Genomic DNA, 14,815 nt, shown 5'->3' with positions numbered 1-14,815 from the left:
AATTGTCAGTTTTAGCCTATATATTGATCGATAGATAGATGTTTCTTCCTTTGGTTTTCCTGTTCTAATAGAGAAGAGAGAGACACACATACTGTGTGTGACAATGGGGAATGTCATAGCAGAGAACACTGCATGGCACCCAGAGAAGAGAGGTGGCTTGCCTCCCTTCCTGATGAACTCTAATGAGCAGTTAAGTCTGCTTGTTCTGTAGTAGGTGCTCGTAGATTATTAGAGATTGAACAGTGGGGGAGTCAGTAACCCAGTCCACTGAAATGACAGCTCAGGCATTACCACTCAAGGGTTCTGTAGTGGTCTGTAAGAGGTACACCTTATGTACTCTGTTCTCCCATAGTCCATGCCATAAAACCCATTATTTATGCAATAAAACATTTAGGAACCTCTTGATATGAAGAATGAAGATTTGTAATGTTTGAAGAGTTCTGAGTTCTTGCCACATGTGTGTTCTGGGATGTTTTATGAATGCCTCGCTGTCTTAACCCTCATGTTTAACCCCCAGTGCTGTTTTGTTTTAAACAAAGAGCTCTGAGGTGACCTCTATGTCCCCAGGCCTCCAAGGACTACATCGGCATGGCAGTTGTAGACGGTCGTTTGACGTGTGTCTACAGTCTGGGGAATCGAGAAGCTGAGGTCCAGGTAGACCAGGTGCTGACGGAGAGCGAGACTCAGGAGGCGGTTATGGACCGAGTGAAGTTCCAGAGGTACGGTGTTTGACCGACTCTTGCTGTTTGTGAAGCTGGCCAACCTCACCAAACTCTTCGGTCGATGTCACTCGGCCCTGCTTTTAGCGTGTCAGCTTTGAATTCTTTCATTTTTCTTACAACTTCATTATCTAATTTTCAACAGAATATATCAGCTTGCAAAACTTAATTACACCAAGGAAGCCACATCCAATAAACCCAGAGCCCCAGAGGTCTACGACATGGAGGGCGACAGCAGCAACACACTCCTTAACTTGGATCCAGAGACTGCTGTGTTCTATGTCGGAGGCTACCCCCCTGACTTTCAAGTAAGTGTCAATGCTGACTCACTGAGTGAAGCGCTTACAATGACTTCACGTCTCTATTTTAACTCATTCTAGGCAAAGGGAATCAACCATGTGCTCGTAAAGCACACGTGGTGAGAACTGCTAACATGCACTTCCCTTGTCCACCGTTTTAAGCTTAAGAGCACTAATTTAATGTCTGTACTTATTAACATCACTCCTATTTTACAGATGATGACACTCGGGCAGGCAGATTAACACTTAGCTTGGGTTTAGAGAGCTCTTAAATGGCAAAGCCTGGACCACATTCTCACCCTAAGTTACCTTCCCTGTTAAGTCTTAGCGCTGCATGACCCTGTTTCTCTCACAGCTGCCTAGCAGACTGAGGTTCCCTCCATACAAGGGCTGTATCGAACTAGATGACCTCAATGAGAACGTTCTGAGCTTGTACAACTTCAAGGCAACTTTCAATCTCAACACAACTGAAGTGGAGCCTTGTAGGAGGTAAATGAAGCCTGGAGGCCCTTGTTCCTAGCACCGGGCTAGGGATGGGAAGTGCTGCACATCGACCAGTGATGGGCAGGCAAGGTTGCTGGTGTTGCAATGCATTGCCTGGGGCCAGAACTGCTTCCATCCTGTTTGCAGACAGCACCCACCGTGTTAAGCCTCTAAGATCAGAGGACACCCATCCTGCCCTAGTTTACATAAGATTAGTTTCCTCAGGTTCTGGAAGCAGGTCTGTTTGGGGACTATGAGGTGGCTCCAGGGGTAGCAGCTTTTGCTGCACAAGCCTCAGGACTGGGGTTTGAGCCCCGTCCATATAAAGGTGAAAGGAGGAGATGAACTCCATAAGTTGTCCTCTGAGCCACATGTTCCACTGGGGCACACGCATCCACATATGTAACACACGTATTTGCTAAGGAACACAATTTTAAAAAACATGAATCTTTGGTGCATCCTACTACAAGAAATACTCAATTTTAGATTATTTAGATACATAATTATGTAATTAAATTTTAAACAATAGTCTACAAACTGAGTGATTTTCTGTGTACTTTGCCTTCTGAACCTATTTGAAAGTTATTCTGTCTCAGTCAGTGTTCTATTGCTGTGTAGAAGCACCATGACCACGGCAACACTTATAAAAGGAACATTTAACAGGGGCTGTTGGCTTACACTCAGAGGGTTAGCTATTATTGTCATGATGGGGAGTATGGTGGCACACGGGCAGACATGGTGGCTCGCTGGAGAGGTAGCTGAAAGTTCTACATCCAGATCTGCAGGCAGCAGAAAAAGAGACAGACAGACAGACAGACAGACAGACAGACAGACAGACAGACAGAGACAGACAGACACTAGGCCTGGCTTGGGTTTTCAAAACCCCAAAGTCCACCCACAGCGACACACTTCCTTCAACAAGGCCACACCTTCTAACAGTGCCACTCCCTAATGACTAAGTAGTCAAACATTTGAGCCTATAGAAGCCATTCTTATTCAAACCAGCATCTGCTCTTTTGAGTTCCTATCCATCCCTACAACTTAAAGGATTTGAGATATTCCTATCTGAGAAGAGCAAACATTTATTATTTATAAACTAACACTGAAAATTAATAATTTCTTACATTTAAGTATTTTCAGCTAGTTGGCCACTTTCTCCTAAATAGACATCTCTAGAAGATGTTCTCTCCCTCCCTCCCTCCTTTTTTCCCTTTCTCCATTCCCCCTCCTTTTCTCCCCCCTTCCTCCCCCTGAGTTTACATGATATGTGTATGTGTGTCTGCTTTATTCTTCCGTGTGTGCACAGGTTGGAGAGCAGAGGTGGACATCAGTCTTTTCCTAACTCCCCACCTTATTTTTGGGACAGGCTCTCTCTCTGAACCTAGAGCTCACCTTCTGACTAGCAGAAAGCCCCTATGTCCACTGCCTCTGCCCCTGACACACACACACATACTAGGGTTACAGATATGTACTGCCATTCTCAGCTTTCGTATGGGTTCTGAGCATCAAAACTGGGGTCTTTGTGGTTACAGCGTAAGCACTTTACCTACAGAGCTGCCTCTTCAGTGCAGGGATTAAGAGCATGTTAGGAAAGAAAGCTGGCTGACATGCTAACAACATTTCCCCTTTTCCTACATACACAATTGAGACCCCCCCAGCCTGTGCATTCCTCAGTCCATTGTTTAACTAGCAGCATCTCATCTTAAGATGGTCTTTTATGGCTGACATCTAACTTCCAGTCGGTGTTGACAGGCGCAAGGAAGAGTCTGACAGAAACTACTTTGAAGGAACAGGCTACGCCCGCATTCCCACTCAAGCAAATGCTCCCTTCCCAAGCTTCATACAGACCATCCAGACGACCGTGGACCGAGGTCTGCTGTTCTTTGCAGAACACCAGGTAATTCACACCAAGCATCCAGACAGGACTTGAATATCCACTGTGTCTAGCAATCAGGAAACTGGGCGATAGTAAATAGCCCACCCAGCTTGGCAATATGACCTTGGCCAGTCATGTCTTTTTTCTGTTGGGGTAAATTTTAACAAGGACAAAGGATCAGGAATTGAGCAATTTCCACCAAAATGAGGCATGATTTTCCTCCTAGCCTATTTTCATGTCAGTTTCAGATTTTTACATGGTGGTTTGCCTACTAATGTCTCACTCTGCTTTAAAACAAAGACCTCCTGGAGTCCCCCCAGTCTTGGTGGCTGGACTTCCTGAAGCTATGACCTTGGTCTGGCTCATGGAGTCTGGGGATTGTCTTTATGAGCCTGCAGCTTGACTTCCCAAGGTCTGGAAGTTTCTGTCCTTTGAAGCAGCCTGGGGAAGAAGCCCAGTCTTTTTTTAAAAAATATTTTTTCTTTGTTATTGAGGACTTTATACTGTGTATAATAAAATAAAATCTTGTTTATGCCCCCATTTCCCTCTCCAACTTTCTCAAATCCCCCAACATGGTCCCCTCCCAACTTCATGTTTTTTTTTTTCTTGATATCTCACTAAGTCCAACTAGTGCTGTCTATATGTGTGGGGTCTTGTGTATTGTGGAAAATCTACCAGTGGTCACATTAAAAAAAAGAATGATTTTTTCTTCCCCTAGCAGCCATCAGCTGCCAATATCTACTCATTAAGGAATGAGGTTGGAGAGTGCATCCCCCATCCATGCTGTAAATTTGGCGTAGATGGTCCCTAAGCCTCCACAGTAGTGGGCAGAGGTGATAGTCCACTCAGAGCCGAGCACTTATCTATTGGAGGAGGGGCCGCTAGTTTGTTCCAGGCCACTTAGCCCCAAAATAATCACACAGAAACTGTATTAATTAAATCACTGCTTGGCCCATTAGCTCTAGCTTCTTATTGACTAACTCTTACATATTAATTTAAACCATTTCTATGAATCTGTATTGCCACATGGCAGTGGCTTACCGGCAAAGTTTCGGCATGTCTGACTCTGGTGGCTCCATGGCTTCTCTCTGACTCCGCCTCCTTTCTCCCAGCATTAGGTTTAGTTTTCTCTGCCTAGCTAAGTTCAGCCCTGCTATAGGTCCAAAGCAGTTTCTTTATTCATTAACAGTAATCACAGCACACAGAGGTGACTCCCACATCACTTACCTCTTCTTCTTAATACTTTGGCCAGTTATATGTCTCAGCATTGGCAAAAAGAACTATCTCTGACCAGGACTGAGACTTGGGTCTATGGGTAAAAACATAGATATTTAGGAGGCAGTTTGACTGTATCACCATCTAGCAAAATAATATATTCTGTTGAAAATTAGATAATAAAACTCTAAGAAAAAATAGGTAAGAAAGTTGACCTCCTAAGCCGTGGACTGTTGATCAGGATTATTATTAGTCATCAGGGAAATACATATTATTACTACAACTTTCCAACTCCTTCCAGTCAGAATGGCCGTCACTGGGACTCCAGATGACAACAGATGCTGCCGTGGATGTGGCAATAGGGAACCCTTATGTACTGTGTGTGGGAGTGTCAGCTAGTGCAGCCAGTTTTGAAAACCGCTGTGGAGGTTTCACATACAAAAAAAATTAAACTAAACATTGAACTGTCCTACAACCCAGCTAAACCAGAGGGCCACCCTTGCACTTCTTAGGCTAGATGCATACAAGGCAGTAGTCCTCTCCTGGTTCTAGAAGAGTGGGCATGGCCTTTGCTCTGGCTCTGCTGTACTGGCTCTTCTATTGGGTTGACCTCCAGAACAAATCTTGTATGGCTGCTCTCAGAAGAATGTGTGTTAGGGTACCAGTCTGAGAATTTATATCACCGATATACAGCTTGAGATTTTCCCAAACTATGCTGCCTGCCAGGTAGGAACAAAGACCTGTCTCCACTCTTCCTTCTGAGGTTTGTCTAGCTCCTTAGCTCTGAGGTTTGAGAGGGTCCCAATCACTCTAAAGGCTGGAGAGAGCTAGGCGGTTCTTGCATCTCCAGGCACTTGCATTCCAAAACAAGCTCTTCTTTGTTCTTCTAGTGGAGGATCTCTTTTTATCCAGAATGCTTAGGACGAGTAGGGTTCCCCATTTTGGATTGTTTTTAATTTTAGACTATTTGCATATGCATGATGAGAAATCTTGAGGACGGCTAGTGCTCCATTAGCTCTCTCTGCTCTTACATGCTCCAGGGTCCCACACCAGGAAATGGTGCTGCCCAGGTGCAGGGCTGGTTCTTTGCACACTAATTAAGGCAATTAAGACAACTTCACAGACACATCCAAAGACCAACCTGATGCAGACAGTCAGTTCCTCCTTGAGGTGCTTTTCCGAGGAGATTCTGGGCTGTGTTAAGTTGAATTATAACTAAACATTACAGGATCTAAATGTGACATGAACTGCATGTGAGCTTCATAAACACCCATTGTATGTGCATAGACTGAAGGTAATATATTTTTAATGTGCATAGAGCAAAGTTTATCAGAACTGTGGTGTTCTGTTCATAATCAAACAGAATGCTTCCATTTTGAGGCATTTCCCATTATGAATTTAGGGATTGGGGTTGCTCAACTTGTTTTACATTTTGAAGTTCTTGGAGACTAAGAACCAGAAGTAGTGTTTAGTCTGGAAACTTACATAATGCCATTGGTAAGAATCCTTAGGGCCTCTGCTAAGAAAGTGGTTATTACTGTCATGGAGTCGCTGACACCTGGCTCAAGCTGATGGTTCTCCAGGGTAAGGTCCATGGCCAAGAGGCAAAGCTCAGCAGTATGAACCATATCCTCCCCTCTAGAGGGGAAGGCTGGTATTGCACAAAGGTGCAGTCCTGGTCAGTGAGTTGCTGCTTCATCACGATTTTAAATCGTGGAGCGGAAAGTGATGAAGTATGAAATCAGTCTTTAGAAAAGATGCCTCCTTTGGAGCCTGATGGACAAGCAGAAAGCGACATTGGAAGGGGATCCCACAGGGACGGGGGCACAGAAAAGGCCTGGCAATGAGAACCTGCAGGGACAAAAGGTGACCTGCCAGCAGGACACAGTGAGAATGTGCAGAGGCCGACAGTGCCTCGCAGTCTCTGCCACAGAGTCTGAGCTGTGTGCTGGGATCAAAGAAAGTTAGCATGCTCGCTTGCCATTGCAGAAGGCTGTTCTGGCTGTGCTGCGGAAGGTGATCTGGGGACGGGGAGGACCATGGGAGTAGGATGCTGTGGCTGAGACCAGGCTGGAGACATGAGATCTAAGGGGCATATCCCAAGGTCTGAACGGGCCAATTGGAACTTCTGACTCCTCAACCAGGCCCTCTGGTAATCTGCCTTGTTTCTGTACTCCAGGATAACTTCATATCCCTGGACATAGAAGACGGCAATCTCATGGTGAGATACAAACTGAATTCAGAGCCACCCAAAGAGAAAGGAATTCAAGACACTGTCAACAACGGGCGAGATCATACGGTATGTCCTTGGAGCCTGGTGATTTGAATTTCTAGAAGTCAGTGAACCTTTAAAATGAAATTAGTGTCCACCGCCAAAAAAAGATAGGCAAAACAACATACAAACCTGTTAAAAGGTGAACTTATTAACTGCGGATGCCCTTTAAAATTTGGGCATTTAGGCATGGACTATAATATATATATAGCATATGTAAATTATGTAAACCTAGATAAATTTTAAGTGAGAGCGTTTCTACTAAAATGTTTTAGGACAGTGAATTTCAACCTTCCTAAAGGGGTCACAACCCACAGGCTGAGAACCACTGATTTAGGGACCTGGGGAGATGACTCAGACTGTACGAGGAACCAAGCTGAGCTTCTCAAAGCTAAGTAGAAAAAGCTGTGTGTGGTGGGCTGGTCATCCCAGCCCTGGAGATGTAAAGGCAGGCAGGTCCCTGTGCTTGTGAGCCAGCAGGCTAGAGTGAGTTGAGTACCAGCCAGTGAGACACGGTCTCAAAGCAAAGGTGACCAATGCCTGAGGAGCGGCACCTCTGCACATGCGAGGATGAACATGTAGAAACGTGAACATGTACACAGACACACACATGCACTTGAACAACACACACAGGCATGCATACAAACAAATGCCTTAGTATCAAATTTTTACCTCATACTTCCACTGGGCAGTCTTCTACCATGCATGTAAACAAATCCAAAGGAAAACAAAGCCGCAGTTACTTTGAGCCACTACAGACAGGTTTGTGTCTCATTGCTTACTATTCATTTCAGATTTCAATTGCAATTGGAAAATCAAGAAAACTCATGTGGATATATATGCATGACCATAATATAAAAATTGAAGGGGAAATATTTGATTTTGGCACATATTATCTGGGAGGAATTCCAATTGCAATCAGAGAGAGGTAAGATGATGCTGTGGGGTTTTGGGGGGAGGGGAACCACTGCATACATGTGAAGGACAGAGGACCACTTGTGGGAGTTGGTTCTGTCCTACCCTGTGTGTCCTGGGTATCAGGTTTGACAGCAAGTGCCCTTACCCACTGAGCCTTCTCGCCACCCCAATGTGATGTGTTTTATTAGAGCAGATCATTTCTCATCCAGGCAGCGATTGCTACCAATAATTCTAGCCTCTCTAGTTGAATTTCAGCCACAAACAGCTAACTTTGCAATACTGATGAAGTAGTCCAGAAAGAAAACCAGATTGTAAAAATTGAAAAATGGGACTGGTCATCCAAAATGGGAGGATTTGAGTGAATTGTGTGTCACCCCCATTGTCCCTTGTTGTCACTCTTGGGAGGACAGAAACACAAAGAAGCCAGTGGGATGCTAACTCTGAGGACAACTGGAGGAGTCTACTGATTTACCCACTAAAGACATTAGTGGGCAAATGTAGACTAATACACACATGGGGAAGTTGAGAGGGAGAGGAGGTGGGAAGGAGAGAGACACTTTTCCTGACAGGTTGATTTATGCTTCCAAACAAGAGGCTCTCCCCTCTTTCCTAAGTAAGCTTACATTTTACTTTCTTGTTTTAATTAAAATCACAAGAACAGAGAAATAAATGAAGTGTATGGAGGTCCACGAAAATATTTACCTGGCCTTTTTTTTATTCAGAAATAAAATGCTGAGCAGTATTAATCTGTTTCTGGCCTGTCTTATCCATCTTGATAAGCCTCTGCAACTGTCCCTGCAGGGTCACTGTAGAGCGGTGGCCTAGAGAGCCCCAGCAGGACCCTGCAGGGGCAGCCACTGAGGAGAGTCTGAGAGCGCACTCCTGACAGGAGCCAGGCTGTGTCCTGAAGCTTCGCTCTGCAGAGTCCGTGGCTCTCCTCCCTCTCAGTCTTCTGGGAATGAGCACCCAGATCTTTGGATGACTTGAGATTATAATCGGTAATCACGTGTCTGTCGATCCAGTCGACAAGTCCTTCCCAATAAGGTCAGAAGACCTGGCACCAACCAGGCCATTTTCCCTTGGGTTTGAGATAATCATAAACACAGAAACAAAGGTCACTGGAGAGTGACCGTCCCCCAGGGGTCCGACCCATACCGGGTGCAGCTTTACTTTGGGCTTCTCTTGTTCACTCACATCTGCCGACTCCAACCAGTGAGCTGGGTGAGCTTCGGTGGGCAGAGGGCCCAGAGTACACACACTCACTCTGATATAGGAAGTCACTGTCCGAACAGCACGTGCCCCGACACAATCAGTTCCTCTAGCAAGTATATTCAGACCTTGCATCCTGGAGGGACTATGGAAGGCTGGGCTCTCAGCTGGCCCAAGAGAATGGAAATAAACAAATTTGTAGAGACGCCAGCCCCAGAAATTGAAACAGACATCCCTCTTCTCCAAGGTGAAGGCTGTCTTTATTAAATAACTAAGCCACAGTGCCAACAAGGATGCACTTTTCTTTTTATGAAATTTGATTTTATGTATGCTCTTCATAGCTCTGCTCTTTATAATGATTCAGACTATACTGAAGGCAGGATGCCTTTCCACTTGGATTAGCAGAGCTGCCTTAGGGATTTACAATGAAATCAGCGCTGGGTTTTCTTAGTGCATCATTTGGTTAAGAAACATTAATATTTGTCTGGACCTCAGTCAGTTCGTGTGTGTTAATATTGTCCATGAATTCAGCTCCATGCAGGTCAGAAAGTCCAATCAAAGGGGAATGTCAGAGTGCAACATAGGAAAGTCTGCTGCAGAAATTGCTTGTGTAGGCCTGGAAAGATGTAACATTCCATAAAGGGCTCCCTGAACAAGCATGAGACCTGAGTTCAGCTCTCTAGTACCCATATAAAAAAAAGCCAGGCATGGTAGTGTGTGCCTTTAATTCTAGTGCTAGGCAGCAGAGGCTGGGGATCCCTCCGACATCCTGGCCTGCCAGTCTAGCTGAGTTGTTGAGCTCCAGCTTCAGTGAGAGACCTTGTCTCAACAAATAAGGTGAAGCACAATAGAGAAAGGCATCTTGTTAACCTCGGCTTCAGTGTGCGCATACACACAAATCCACACCCGCGCATACAACACATACACCGCACAGCCGGAAGAAGTGATGCCATAATTATGAGAGGGTGATGTAGGGTGTCATATGTCGGGTAAATAGTGACTTAGCCAGGTGGTATATAGATAGCTCTGTTTTCAACGAGTCCTCAGTTTCCAGTGCTATGCGAGTGTATTGCACATATTAAATTAAGCATATGACAGACCTATAAAGCAGAATAGCAGATTTTTCATTTTGGATTGGAAGGTTGGAGGAGTAAAGTTGTCTGGTCAAGCAGGCACCGACCTTGAATGACAGCCCAGCTCCTTAGCCCACAGCCCTCCCCTGCTCCCGAGCCTCTCATACAAGGTGTTGCATTCACCATCATTCCAGGCTCTGAACGTCCGTGTGTTTAATCTTCATAACAGCCGCTTGCTCATGGAGCGTGCGTCAGAGGTAGCAGATAGACTCAAACCCAGCTTGGCATTGATTAGATCAGCTGTGCTTTCCGTAATTTCATAGAACTAAAAAGTAACAGTTTCATCAGAGTTCACAGAGCAAGTGGGAAAAATATAGCCTAAAGTTTTTTTTCTTAAACACATTTCTGGCTCTTGAACTTCCAAGTACGTGTTTCTATAATACCTGCAGTTTACAGCACATCTAGACTTTCCATCCCTCGAGAAGCACCAGGCAGCCAGCATTCTGGGGAGCCCAGGCTTAACGGTCTCTTGTTCTACATTCCTTCCCCAGGTTTAACATCTCCACTCCCGCTTTCCAAGGCTGCATGAAGAATCTGAAGAAAACCAGTGGTGTTGTTAGGTTGAATGATACTGTGGGCGTCACCAAAAAGTGCTCCGAAGACTGGAAGGTAAGTGCGGGATTCAGAACCACGTGACACATTGTATCCCAGGAGGCCCGTGGCGCTGCAGCTAGCCGGCTTCATGCCCTGCCTGTGATCCCAGCTATACACACAGAACCTGATGGTGTGGCAGAGCAAAGCTGTCTGAACTGCACTAATGGTGCCTGCCGTTTCTAGGGAAGTGGTACAGTGTGAGAGCCCATATCTGAGCACCCAGGAGGCGATCATAATGCCATTCATTTCCATGTTTGCATTTCAGCTTGTGCGAACTGCCTCGTTCTCCAGAGGAGGACAGATGAGTTTCACAAACTTGGATGTGCCCTTGCCTGACCGCTTCCAGCTGTCTTTTGGATTTCAGACCTTTCAGCCCAGTGGTACACTACTAAATCATCAGACACGGGTAAGAGGTAGCATGTTCAAATTAAGATGCAAGCCTGGCGCACATTTTCTCTCCAAAGCAACAGAAAGATTCTGAAGGTAGAGGGTTTAGGCCTTTTATCTGCCATCACAGTTCTGGCATAAGCAAGTCTCCTCCTGGGCAGATCCTGAAGGAAATCCAGCTAAATGGTGCCGCATAATCTGTAGAGCTGGATTTGTGTGCATTGAGTAATCGTTCCATTCTTTACAGATGTGGGTTAAAATGAATTATAGCTAGTATAAGCAATAATGTGGTTTAGGAAAACATTAACATTTATACTTACTATTTTTTCTTGATCACAACTTCAAAAGATGCACTTCACATTCCCTTATTACACTAGTTACTCCTCAGAAAATATTTACCCCTGAAGAATTAGATGAAGTCGGGTTTAGTGAGCCACAGAAATTCTCTTTGGGGACTGGGGAAGTGGTTTGGCAGGTAAAGTGCTTACTATGCAAATCTGAGGGTTGGCGTTTGGACCCACAACTCCCCAGCACCCATGTGAAGGCCAGCTGGGCACAGCAGGCCATCTCTAATCTCAGCTTGAGGGAAGCAGATAAGGCATCCCCTTAGCAGTCTAGGGCTTGATCTCCTGAGCTAGACCAGCCGAAATGGTGAGCTCCAGGTTCAGTAAGACACCCTGTCTGAATATGTAAGGTAAACAGCAATCAAGAAAGACACCTAAAGTCAACTTTGTGTCTCCACACACATGCACACCATACATGTGCACCATACATGAGAAAAGAACACATAGAGAGCGAGAGAGCGAGGGTGGAGAGAATGAGACTCTGGTCCACAGAAGATGCCCTCTACAGCTCCAGAGAGAAAAGTCAGCTTAGAAATCCACTCAGAGGAAGAATGAGATTTTCAAATAATGCTTTTTGACTTGTTTCTTTAGTGTTGCCAGTCACAGTGGATATTTTGTATCGGATCTAAAAGATGGCAGTGGCTGCCTCTGTGGCTATGTCCATTAGGAAGGTCACTCACCTTTTGGTATCTTGTTTACCACTCTTTGTAGCCTTTTAAAATGATCCCTAAAGAGACATGCCATTAGATATTAGAGGAGGCCAGCTATCCAAGCTTGACAGCACAACAGTTTGACCTAATGCGCACTCTCCTCTCTGTCTCTCTCTGTCTCTCTCTGTTGGCAGAAATTTCTGTCCTACCCAGTCCCACAATACACCCATTAGTCCCACTTTGGGCGCCATTTTGTTGGCAGAGGCTGTTCTTTCATTCCTGGCACTCAGACCCAAAATAATCATGCAGAAACTATATTATTTGCAATACTGTTTGGCCAATAGCTTAAGCATATTTTCTAGATAGCTCTTATATCCTAAACTAATCCATCTCCATTAATCTGTGCATCATCACAAGGTCATGGTCTACTGGCAAAGTTTCAGCAGACTCCAGTAGAAGCATCTGTCTCCTATGATAGCTACATGGCTTATCAATGAATCTGCCTTCTTTCTCACAGCATTCAGTTTAGTTTTCCTGCCTAGCTCTATTCTGCTAAGCCACTGGTTGAAATAGTTTTATTCATTAACCAATAAAAGCAATACATATACAGAAAGACTTCCCACACCATTTCTTCTGTCTCTCTCTCTCTCTCTCTCTCTCTCTCTCTCTCTCTCTCTCTCTCTCTCTCTCTCTCTGTGTGTGTGTGTGTGTGTGTGTGTGTGTGTGTGCTTGTATATGTGGTCATGTGATTTGTGTATGTAACATATATGTGTATGATAAAGGATAACTTCTTATATCATTTCTCAGGAGCCATCACCTTGTTTGAGACAGGTCTTTCACTAGCCTAGGGCTCCCCAAGTAGGCTAAGCTCCCTAGCCAGCAAGTCTGGAGATCATCCTTTCTCCATCCCCCCAGCCTTGGGATTATGAGCACACACCACTGCACCCAGTTTTTCCTATGTGGGTTCTGGGAACCAAACTCAGATTTTCATCCTGTGGCAAGCATTTTCCTGACTGAGCCATGTCCCCAGCCCTGATCTAACACTTTATTCCTAAGCCTTGTTTCTCTGCCACATGTAAGTGCAGTTAGTACACATTCTACAAAATGGTTGAAAGTAGATGGAAGGATTAGATTAGCAACAAGTTAGAACAATCCTATGCAGCACAGGAATTCTAGAAATGTCTTAGGGACATTGCTTTCAAGTTCAAAGGAAATTATTTAAGAAATACAATTGACCCCATTGGCAGCAAGTACTGCAACAGCAACTAAAGCCTTCACTGGCTGCAAGTGTGCACTGCCAAATTGCTGCAGCAGAAAAACTCACAGAGAGCACATCTTAAAGAAAACTTTAGAAATTAGATTTGATGGTAAAAACTGGATGCAACCGGCAGCTGCTCTAAAATAGCCTTGAAGTTACTCATCCACAGGAAGAGCCAGTCATCTTGCCAATGTCTGGAAGAGCACAGCTTGACACAGAAAATTGGGCTTCCTAGAATTAATGACCAGAACATAAAACGTTTATGAAAATCATAGAGAAGGAGTCATTGTTGTAATCTTACATGGGAAAAGAATCCTGAATGGTGATGAATCAACTCCTTGCTATAAAATTCATGCAGAAGAGAATGGATTCTGATAGAAATAACTTCATCAAAATAAGAGTAAAGATAGGGGGAAATTAGATATGAGTTAAATGTTCTATACAGCTGAGTAGAGAATTAAATGGGCCTAATAAAAGTAGATCTAGAAAAAGACTGACAAATTCATCAGTGTTGAAAGTAATCGGCATGACATCTTTATCTTCATCAACAAGGAGACAAACTATTTAAAAATTATCTTTTGATCAGGTGGTAAAGTCCACATATTTGGGTCAAAACGTCCTGACTGCTTTATGCCTAGTTTTGATCATTCATTTGTCATTTCTAAATGCACATTAATTGTTCATGGTATGTTCTTTGATGGTTTCAGACAAGTAGCCTGCAGGTCACCCTGGAAGATGGTCACATTGAGCTGAGCACCAGGGACAGCAGTAGCCCGATTTTCAAGTCTCCTCAGACCTACATGGACGGCCTCCTACATCACGTGTCTGTAATAAGTGACACCTCAGGGTGAGTGGGTTCTTTCTGTTGCCAGAGTCCAGCATAGCTTTTCAGAGGGTATCTTCCTGGTGCTGGTGCTAGCTGGCTGTGTGTTAGCCCCTTTCTAGTTTTGTCCCCCGTCCTGACTGAAACATAAAGTCGATGGTTGGATGCGTGTGGATAGATAGAAATTTAAAATGGACTACCCACTCTGAATGTGGGAGGCACTATCAGAAGCCTTCATACAGGATGTGGATGAGCCTCCAAAAGTGTGGGTAAGAGAAGGTATACCTAAGAGTGCTCTCCTGGGACTTTGTGTCCAGGAGTTTAAAAGTAGGGCAAATCAATTGTATCAGAATTTGGGGTAGTAGTTATTCCTGGAGAGGGGAGGAAACTGGGAATTAAAATTAACACAAAGAGGGGTTTCTGAGGTACCGGGCCAGTTGATACCTTTAATGGATGCAAACCATATTGATTATTTATGTTGCAAAAATCCAAGGGGCTAGAGAGATGGCTCAGTAGTTAAGAGCATTGACTTTTCTTTCCGAGGACCCAAGTTCAGTTCCTAGCACCTACATGGAAGCCCCCAACCACGGTTAACTTCAATTCCAGGGAATCTGATTCCCGCTTCTGGCTCCTCA

The 14,815-nt window shown here is 44.6% G+C and overlaps 1 protein-coding gene across 3 annotated transcripts in view; it reads left to right on the top strand.

Annotated features, from left to right (window-relative positions):
- The window catches only part of Lama3 (laminin subunit alpha 3), a 219,437-nt gene that overhangs the window by 179,896 nt on the left and 24,726 nt on the right, over positions 1–14,815 (top strand). For all 3 annotated transcript variants that reach the window (XM_038330296.1, XM_038330298.1, XM_038330297.1), the window contains 9 exons: positions 568–719; positions 865–1,027; positions 1,374–1,507; positions 3,254–3,398; positions 6,772–6,891; positions 7,659–7,792; positions 10,616–10,733; positions 10,984–11,124; positions 14,065–14,204. In XM_038330296.1, the coding sequence (XP_038186224.1) occupies positions 568–719; positions 865–1,027; positions 1,374–1,507; positions 3,254–3,398; positions 6,772–6,891; positions 7,659–7,792; positions 10,616–10,733; positions 10,984–11,124; positions 14,065–14,204 (1,247 nt within the window). The remainder of the gene's footprint in view (positions 1–567; positions 720–864; positions 1,028–1,373; positions 1,508–3,253; positions 3,399–6,771; positions 6,892–7,658; positions 7,793–10,615; positions 10,734–10,983; positions 11,125–14,064; positions 14,205–14,815) is intronic.

This window comes from Arvicola amphibius, chromosome 5 (assembly GCF_903992535.2).
Source record: "Arvicola amphibius chromosome 5, mArvAmp1.2, whole genome shotgun sequence".
NCBI lineage: Eukaryota > Metazoa > Chordata > Mammalia > Rodentia > Cricetidae > Arvicola > Arvicola amphibius.
This window is presented reverse-complemented; position numbering and strand designations above follow the sequence as displayed.